This window comes from Notothenia coriiceps, unplaced genomic scaffold, assembly GCF_000735185.1.
Source record: "Notothenia coriiceps isolate Sejong01 unplaced genomic scaffold, NC01 NC01_scaffold00017143, whole genome shotgun sequence".
NCBI lineage: Eukaryota > Metazoa > Chordata > Actinopteri > Perciformes > Nototheniidae > Notothenia > Notothenia coriiceps.
Window position 1 is genome coordinate 8,483 of NW_011349844.1, and position 10,524 is coordinate 19,006.

Sequence of the window (10,524 nt, forward strand, 5' to 3'; positions counted from 1 at the left end):
ACCACCACACATTACCTCTCTGTCCTGTGTTGATAAAGCACTCACACATATGGAGGATTTCTCCTCCTCTTTATCCGTAACCACGCACTGTACGGACACGAGAGCAATCATTCACACTGTCTGAGCCATCAGGCTGGTTATAGGTCACTGTGTAAAATGGATGTGTGGTATAAGGCATACCCCGCCCTCTCCTTTAGTTTCATATCAGTAATGCCGTCTTTGGACACCAGTTTGTTAAATACGAGAATTCCAATAACCATGTTAACCTGCCGAAGAGAAGAGGCACAGGATTAATGCAGAGCAAACAGGTTCATTACTGCACATCTAACTGATGATGGTGATGGATGAAGGACACGACAAAGCAATGGCAACACGCACGCACGCGCACACACACACACACACACACACACACACACACACACACACACACACACACACACACACACACACACACACGCTGTACTTTCCTGTAGGCTCTGGTCTGTAATGACTAGACTGTATCATCTCACGTTACTTAAACAAACACCAACCAGTGAAGCATGAACACAATGTTTGAATGGATGATTTCTAACATATGAATACATTTTTGAACAAAGACAGACCATGCATAAATTACAAGCATTGAGAAATCAAAGACGGGGGAGGGGTTGTCTTTAATTGTGTTAATTCCAAAGATGTTAATGCTTTTAGGATTCATAGTAAAATCTGTTAAGCCACTGTGATGCTGTTTGATTAGGTAGGTGTAAATAGGGAACCCAAAACAAACTGTTCTCTCGTACTGTAGGTGTGAAATGAATCACCCAAACCGAAGCCAATGGATTTGGATAGTGCCGTGTGTGTAGGACTGAGATTTAGCCCAGACATAGGTCACAGCAGGAGAGCTGAGTTGATAATTATCAATACATGTGTCATTATATGTTTTTTGAATGGTGTTCTAATTCAAGCAGCAGCTGTCAGAGTGGATCAAAGGAACCCTGTGCCTGTATGGTCATCATGCAACTGCTGCAGTGCCCATCCTTTGCTCTATGCAGGTTCAACCATGGACACATTTCAAACACTAGTAATATGTTGTGCGTATTAAATCTTGAATGGGGATTTTGAACAGTATGTTTGAGCTGGGTTTTAAGAGTTTAACAGTTGCCAGTGAACAGAAAGCTGGCTTTTTAATATGACTTATTGTTTGATCATTATTATCCCATTTTAAAGGTGGACATTTTTTTTATAAACTGTAAAGCATACTATACTTTTTGGGCAATATAGCAAAGAACCTAAGTTAATAAGAAAGGAACAAGGTAGGGGAGGAAAGCAAGAGGAAAGGAAGGAAAGGAGGAGGTAAATGAGGAAATACTTAGAAATATAGAAACTAAGTCAAATGAAGCAAAAGAAGACCACAGAAAGGAAATAAGGAAGTCAACAAGTAAATAAAGGTAAAGGAGGTAAAGGAAAACATAAATAAGAAAAGACAAAAGCAGGTTATAAAAGAAGGAAGCAGGAAAGGGAAATCTGAAGAACATGGTATAATATAAGACATATATTACGCAAATGTGAAAGGGAGGGAAATAAGGAATTCAATAAAAAAGAGAGGAGGTAGAGAAGTAGAGAAGATCAAGTAAAAGGGAGGAGTCATGGACTATTAACTTGGCAGTGATCTAATTTTTTCTAATAAAAAAGTATTATTCTTAGAAACACTTTTAAAATGTATGACAGTTCAATAACAAGTATTTACAGAATAATGGGTTAAATAAAGCATATTTAAAGATCATCTTTGCTGTGTTTATTTTGGTCAACTTTTAATATTGTTTTTTATTTAATGTTAGGTTTGTATTATGAAGGGTTTTGTACTGTTTCTTAACAGAAATGTGAGATTGTTAACATTTTTGCCGTTAAATATCTACAGTGAGAGGCCGAGTTGACATGGATTTTGTTGAAAGTGAAAACTGTTACATGATGCGAATGGTCTAAATCTAAATGAAAGCAGATATTGTACAAGCTAACAACAAAGAGGACTATAGAGGAAAGAGGAAATACCAAGACGACAGCTGCAGCAGGTCCAACAAACGCATAGAGAAGACCTCCTTCCAGAGACAGCCAGCAGCTACAGGGGGCAGGAAGCACAGAGGGAGGGAGACGTGATCAGAAGAAACAGGGAGGATGGAGGGGGAGGCGTGGAAGGGGGAGGAAACAGAAGTGTCGCAGAGAGGAGGGACAGAACGAGGTGAGAGGTCCAGGTCATGGCAAGAATAAGGATGGTAAACGATATATGGGACAGAGAAAGAGAGAGGTTAATTATGCTGCACACATAAACCCCCACCATGTGTAATGTCCCCGCATTCATAGTTAAAGAGCTATATGCTGCAGCTGGAGCAAAGCATGCTTACTAGCTCGGTGTTCCATATCCCTTTGCCTTGGTGAACCCCACTGAGATCGCCACGACTAGTGCAGGGAGACCTGCAGGGAAACAGAACACACATTAACAGAGCGGAGATGAGAGAGCAGAGGAACCAATGAGAACAGTTGACAGAAGGCCCACCCCAGCCGAGACACAGGAAGCGCTTGCGTATGATGCGGTTCCTGAGGCGGCCCGTCACCGCCATGTAGGACTGCCACGCCTCGGTCAGAACCCAGCAGAACGACGACAGGAAGAAGAAGTGAAGGAACGCAGCGATCAGGGTGCACAAGACCTGAAGCAACAGAGAAAGTCAAAGTCAACTGCATTGTCAATTTCCCTGTGTGTGTGTGATACAAACAGGGAGAGCTCTCACCGAGCTCTCACCGTCCCAAAGAATAAGACTATAAAAAATGATAAATAATATATACATACATACACATCTGAACACCATCAACACATACTCAAACATATGTATACACATTAAGAGGTAAGAGAATAACATTTAAGAAACAAGTAAGATTTCAGAATATGAAAAGAGCTGTGGTCATGCAGTCTGATGCAATCATGATTCATCAGCTGATCACACATAACCACAATGATGAATACCATCATTACACAGACAAACTTGGTCCGGTCTGTGGTGTGTAGACTTTGACAGGAGCTGTCAGCAAATGAGTACACAAGCAGAACAATTCCCTGTTGACTGGATTTGTTGAGATCTCACCTCCTAATTTGGTCACTCGTGGTTCAAATGCAGCAGACTACATTTCCCTTAGCATCACTCCAGTCTCTCTGATGTTTTCAGACAAGCTGCTGTGATCATTTGCTAAGTAAATACGAACAATACATTGCTCTCACCTTATTCCGAGTCTGTGTCTGTCCGATGAGAATAAGAGCATTGGAGGAGATGATGGAGAGACAGAAGTTGATGAGGATGACTGAGCGCTCAGAGCGGATGTACCTGCCGGACAGAGACAGGAAGGAGACAGAAAATGAGTGTCACATAAGGATTTGCATATTGTAAACCATGCATTGTTTATCAGGGTCAATCAGACAGACCCCTTTGCAACCCCAAGTTGAAGTTAACTTTAACCCTGTTGCAAGCTACATTATTGGCCCACTATCTCCGGTATTTTCCCAATGGAAAGAGAGTAGGGAGTGTGAGTGTCACTTTCTTTAGGGTCCCCAAGGGTCCCCAATCATGAGGGATGTTTCCAATAAATGAATAAAATGATTTTTGACCACTTTGTTGTTCAGATATATCACATATTTGTAACTAAATGATACATTAATTGAAACAAAACACGGTATAAACTGAGGAGTGACTCTCGTGAGGTTCATGTATTTTCTTCACTCTGCTGGGAAACGGCTCTCATGTCAAGAAGCATCAGATCAGTGCATCGTCCAATCAGTGAGCGATACACAGTAAGGGGGCGGGGCGAGTGTCTGAGGATTTCACCGGAGGATGGTCTGGTGGTTCCTCCATTATCGCTCCTCCATTATCGCTCCTCGCTCCTCCGGCAGAAATAAGCGCCATGGGACACTACAAAAGATGGCGCAGACAAATCAACTTACGGCGATACCGAGACCGAGGAGCGAGGAAATGAAAAATAACCGACCTGAGACGCAGCCAATGACCTATGACCCACTGTAGTAGCATTAGCATCTGTCATTACCTCTAAACCTTTTTTCAGCAAAGCATTGAATTGCTAGGTCAATACTTAGACAGAAGCATGACGTGTACTTGACTTCCCATGTCAACACATATGAGCCACGGATCAAAAGTTTCCCATGAAAGAATGGTGATTTTATGTTTTATATTAAAACTTCTCTTCAAGCACACGCTAGCTGTTTGGTCTTCACTTAACACCACCATCGTTTTTTGTGTCTCAGGTTAACTGACAGATGTACAGAACAAATCGTTGCACCTGTAGAAATGTTGGCGTGATGTTACCACCTTACATTATTCACTGCTAAGTTACATAGCAGGTCACTGTATCTCACCTCCACACAGACACATAGATGATGATGAGCAGCAACAGAGTCAGAGAAGAAACTCCACAGCCGACAATCAGCGTCACCGAGGGCAGCTGAGTCTTATCCATGTTCTGAAAGAGAAAAGCAAAAGAACAAAGAATATGAAAAGAGCTGTGGTCATGCAGTCTGATGCAATCATGATTCATCAGCTGATCACACATAACCACAATGATGAATAGCATCATTACACAGACAAACTTGGTCCGGTCTGTGGTGTGTAGACTTTGACAGGAGCTGTCAGCAAATGAGTACACAAGCAGAACAATTCCCTGTTGACTGGATTTGTTGAGATCTCACCTCCTAATTTGGTCACTCGTGGTTCAAATGCAGCAGACTACATTTCCCTTAGCATCACTCCAGTCTCTCTGATGTTTTCAGCAGGCCAACGTTCTCAGATACTGTAGCTCACGCTTAAAACCACTGATGAAGATCGCACATCTTCGAAATGCCGCGGCCCAACCCCCTATTTCCCTGATAGGTGGAGAGTTGCCCATATAGGCGGAGCTCCTTGTTTCTGAGATATTTCAGGACACCCTGGTTTACCAAGTATTGGGATGCTAATGATTTGAGCAATGGCATACTGGCTTCCTGTTTTTGCTTGATTTATTCATATGTTTCTGATTGTTTTGACCTGGCAGTAAATAGGGCTGCACAATAAATCAAAACGTAACCAAAATTGCAATATGGACGAGTGCAAATTGCAGGAAGACCAATATTTGTTTAAGGCTAATATGTTTTAATTTACCATTTGAATGAAGTACTGTGGAGCTGCAGATATCTTGGCCTAGAAATAATATTCTAAAGGACAGGAAAAAACGTATTTTTTTGGTACAGATCATCATTATAGAATAATTTAATATATTTTTACATTGACAATGAGAATAATAATGCAATGATGGTCATTCCCTCGCATAGCATGAATCATAGCGCAATTGCAATATCAGTCAAACCAATACTAATATTTTTTTTCAAATCTTTAGCTATAGCTCTAGCAGCAACATGTATTCTAGAATCAGAGAAAAGTGAGGTTGTGTGTAGTTGGAAGTGTCTGTAAACACAAATAGCATAGATGTCATCAGATGGACGATACGGCCAATATCAAAACTGGCCTCTTGATAATCAGCTACAAAGACTGCTGATTCCACTGGAGACTCACAGATACATGAGTGGATTCAGTCAGTTAGAACGGGTAGCCCCAGCTGGCTGTCTGCACAGTGTTTATGGTGGTCAGTGGAGATGTAAAGGTTAAAGGGATGACGTCACACCCGCAAGCACGCACGCACAGTATTGGACCGACCAACATTGCCTATAGCGCCAATAGAGCCAGTAAACATGCCCACAAAGAGAAAGTAAGAAATAATTGAATAAGGCCAAATATAGCCACGGTAATTACACAAGTGATGTTTAAAGTCCAATATGGCTCTTCACAACCATAAACACCCCCATACACAGGCCTTATGATGGTATGTAGTGTTGTGACCAAGTGAAAAGGTGACGTGAAGGGACAGTTTCATGAACAAAGCTTTGCAGTTGGTGAGGGGGGTGGTCGGAGGAGGGTTAAACATGGGGGGACCTGGACTTGAGGGAGTTTCACCCCCCCCACTCCCCTAATTGGCTGAGTTTATAGCCTGTCTTGTCTCCAGGTGTGTGTGCTGGGGACAAGTTAATTAAATCCCTCTGATTAATCTGCACTGCAGTGAGTTCCTTCTCTAAAAGCAGGGGGAAGAACACGATTATGAGTGCATTCAAATGGAAAGGCGTCTGCTGAGACAGTAAAACTTTACTTCCTCCTTAGCCAATGACAGAGCTCGGCAGGAAGTCTCACGCAGTTTCTAAACGAGAGCGCTACCATCCACACTAAAGTGACCAGATTGCATTATTCCACATGAGCAGCTACCTCCACTGAGGAAGACCATGGGATGTGATTTCATTTAGAAATCTATTAGATGAAGCTCCTGCCAATATTGGCAGTAAACAAATATGATTGCTTAAGCAAATTGCACAGGTATCAATTACACTCAATGGTGTCTGATTGGAATATTAATCAAATAAAAGTAATTCATGCTTCCTAGTAATGGGGCCTGGCTGTAAATATAATATGTTGACTGAAATAAATGATAATAAAATGTGAAACTATTATGGACTAAACCATACTGAAAGGGAAATATTAAGATCAGTTAAGATCTGGAGTCAGGTCATGGTTAGCTTAACTTAGCAGACGGAGGGAAACAAGATATAACCTTGCTTGTTTTATCAGTGCTTCTAGGAGAAGGTGCATGCCTAAAGTGTCTGTTGATGAACAGCAGCTGGGTGCAGTGCACAGCTTCCTGGAGCGGTGTTTTCGTCTTGAGTTTGCGAGGCAATTGGGGAGAATCCAAGAAATCTTAACGCTAACCCTAATTAAACTACAGCTAAGCTTTTGCTTAGAAATAACATGCTTTTAATTGAGCTTTATATGTACTGAAAGTGGGATGTTGTTGCCTCGGACAGAGCCAGGCTCGTCGCTTTCCCACATCTCAAGTGCTTATGCTAAGCTAACTAGCTGCTTGCCCCAGCTCCATATCTACCATGCAGACACAAGAGTCACATTAATCTTCTCATCTAACTTTTAGCAAGACAGCCAATGAGCACATTCCACAAAACGCTAAAACTATTAGCCATTAGTAAGCCAACTCAAAAAGCCAAATCTGAATACAGCATTCAGACCACACAGCCAAGACATTCCTCCATACAACTTGTATGATGGCATGTATGACTACCATAGATATACAGTATGTGGTGTGTCCTGCATGCCCTCTGTTATCTGACTATGATGACCCTGAATTGGCCTACAGCCCCGCAGACCTCAGTCGGTCCTATTTATTAACGTGTTACTGTTAGAATGTGGGCTAATTGGCCACAGGGGCTTGCTACTGCATCTACCCTGCCAGCACATTCAAACAAGCGTACGCAGGCTTAAAACATTCAAAATGTTACAAGAACAAACACGTTCATTCCCCCCCCCCCCCCCGCAGAACAGAGAGGAACACACTAGAAGCGGCAGTCAACTGGACTCAGGTTTTGGGGCCTTTGCCTTGACTGCATGTGCATTTTCTTCTCAGTCTGCCCCTCTAAAAGCCTGCAGCAGCGTTGAACTGAGCAAAATGGACACGAGAGGTGGCAGCAAGAGAGTAAATGATGTAGTAGAAGTAGAAGTGAGGGCTTAAATGTAACACAGCAACTGAGGATGGAAAATGGTATGATGAAATGACTGAGGGAGAGAAAGAAGAGAGGAGAGAGGGGGAGGCAGGGAGGGAAAAAAGGGGTTGGGGTGTTTATCATGCTGGGGCAGTAGGAGGATAGCTGCAGTCAGAGCGGCTGGCCGTTTAGCAGCTACTACGTGTTGCAGTAGGAATAATTAGCATGACTGCCTCGCAATAACTAGAATGTGTAGAGAGGGACACTGAATGAGGGAGGAGAGGAGATGGCTTTCCTCCCTTTCTGGCAAAATGAACCACCACAATCTTTCCTCAGGGTGTGTGAAGCCTCCGGGCTGCTACAGAGCTGTGGACAGGCTGCCTCTGCACACATGGAGGCAGGCTGCAGGAGGACAGCTAGCTGAGGAGGCACCATGCTCCACTGTACGGATTAGCTTATCTTCCTGTTTCACAGTTGTACCTGTTTCTGGACAAGACAAGAGTCTGAAACTGTACTTTCCTTAGGCTAAATGCTAATTATATTATGGCAACAGGCGCATTCATGACAATGCTAAAGCTGTTCAGACACTATCATGTATAACATGTTCATCACCCCAGTTTCACATTTCAGCAATACATTTAATATTTGTCAATATATTGACATGTTCATTTGTCAATATTTGACATGTTCATCACCCCAGTTTCACATTTCAGCAATACATTTAATATTTGTCAAGACCTGTTCTTTATGTAAAAGATAAGCAACCAGCTAGCATGGCAGCTAACATCAGCTACAATTATGATAAATCTTACACTATGGATGGATGGATGAACGGATGGATGGATAGATAGATATATATGAAAATAATCCTCAATCGCAGGACAATCTTATCAAATGTAATGCTAATTTACTTGGGAACAAGCTTGACTCGAGCTCAACATGTATTTGAACTATGTTCTTCAACACATATTTGATGATTTGTTCAATGAAAATTCTAAAAAGACAAAATTGCTCTTTACAATAAAATGATTAAATGAAACATTATTTGTGCTGGATTATCGAGGGCTGTTTGTTGTTATATTGTCTTGCATAAGCCACATATCATGCCTTGCTCCATAAAAACAACCTTTGATGATCCTGCTGCTGGGAGTGATGCCGGAGGAGCTGTTCAGTGTGTCTGCTTGTTGAGGTGAGACCCCCTGACACACACTCAGCCACAGCTAACAGCTAAACTGAACATTAGCTCTGGGATGGGGAAGGGCGTTGGTACTGTGACTGATGTCTGTTTTCACTATTGATTGACCTATTGATTCATTTTTTGTTCTCTGACTGAACATTAGCTGTCTAAAATGGTAAAGAATATGTCAAACATCCACCGTACATATAAATGCAGCAGTTTCTTTGAACATGCCGTAGCAAATGCCCAACAGTTAAACAACATAAAGGTAATCATTGTGCAATGATAAGAAGCAAATTAATAGCTACAATAATTAGTAGCAACTTCCAATTGACTCAAAGGAAACCCAATGTTTGCCCTACATACACTTTACTACTGCCAACATATATTTGGCAACTCGTTGTTATTTATTTTTTAAATCTGCCCAAGAGGTGAACATGTAGGGCTTTCCCTTCTCTCTACCCATCTCCTGCCTGTTCCGTAGGCTATCGAGAAAAAAGGTTCTGCTGCCAATCACACATGCTCTGCAGAAAATCCCAACAGACACTTTCTTTGTGTGTGTGGTACTACACTACGTCTGACACGGTTAACAAGATGAATACCAATCTTATGTCTGTACATAATGTGTGACGCTGAAGACAATTATGTGGTTGGCCTAGCTTACCCAAATAAAGTGTTGAAAGGTGTAAATGTAAAATCAAGTTGAGAGAATGTTGAATCTTTGACCACAGACTTACAACTAATGGACAGTAGAAAAACAAATGCATCTGTTGTTCCCCTTCTTCATCACAGAATCTACATTGCATTACATGTCACTTGTTAGACGCTTTTATCCAAAGCGACTAACATACTCAATACTGAGGACAATCCCCACAGGAGCAATTTGGGGTGAAGTGTCTCAGGGAGACAACGACATGCTGACTGCAGTGGGGTTTGAACCTGTGACCCCCTGATGGTGATAGTTCAATGTTAAAAATGTTTTAAAATATTTTGTAAACCTAGCTTAGCGTTGTGACAGTTAGCAAGGTTGCATCATTCAAAGTGTAGCAAAAGTAATACGCCAACCCGTGGCCACATCATTCCAGGATTAGAATGAGGTTAATAAGAATATTAAACCTACTTTATGTGGTGTCAGTGGCTGTTGCATTGGGGAAATATTTTTTTAACCAACAATAGCCAGGGGCAATGATTGTGTGACGCTTCATGCGTCCACGTGTGGTATCATCATGTACAGTACAGAGACCAAAGGCAAAATCAGTGCACAGCAATCACTGTGACGCACACTATAGCTGGAGATGAAGATCCACAGAAGTATCCCATAGACATGTCTGTGTGTACACGTTAAACAGAATAAATGTTTACCACAGCTTTGAGGTCATTTCGTTTAGCTAGGCTGAATATGTCCTGAATCCAGGTTTAATTACCAAGATATTGAACTATTTCACAACAGGAGGGTTGAATTAGCATTGACCAATCATTTATTCAACTGATTAACATGAACTAGTCATTTCAGCACTGAGCACAAATTACAAAGGGAACACACCAGTGTAGCTTCCAGCAGCAAAGCATACAGCACTTTCTATCACATCCGTTCCTCATGGTCATATACCTCAAAACTGCAAATATCTTGAACAAAATAATGAAATATGTGTGTCTCAAGATGATAAACCCAAGCTTTCTCCACCTTGCCTAGCCTTCTTTCAGGGCTGCAGCTAGCAGGATAAACAGCACCTCTATGTCTTTA

The 10,524-nt window shown here is 41.8% G+C and overlaps 1 protein-coding gene across 1 annotated transcript in view; it reads right to left on the bottom strand.

The window, feature by feature from the left end:
- The window catches only part of LOC104950177 (brain-specific angiogenesis inhibitor 1-like), a gene marked incomplete at its 5' end in the record, with an annotated part of 8,702 nt that extends 4,205 nt beyond the window's left edge, over positions 1 to 4,497 (bottom strand). The window contains 6 exons of the mRNA XM_010776661.1: positions 181 to 266; positions 2,029 to 2,095; positions 2,379 to 2,448; positions 2,531 to 2,681; positions 3,248 to 3,350; positions 4,394 to 4,497. Coding sequence (XP_010774963.1) covers positions 181 to 266; positions 2,029 to 2,095; positions 2,379 to 2,448; positions 2,531 to 2,681; positions 3,248 to 3,350; positions 4,394 to 4,497 — 581 coding nt within the window. The remainder of the gene's footprint in view (positions 1 to 180; positions 267 to 2,028; positions 2,096 to 2,378; positions 2,449 to 2,530; positions 2,682 to 3,247; positions 3,351 to 4,393) is intronic.
- Between the last annotated feature and the right edge of the window lie 6,027 nt (positions 4,498 to 10,524).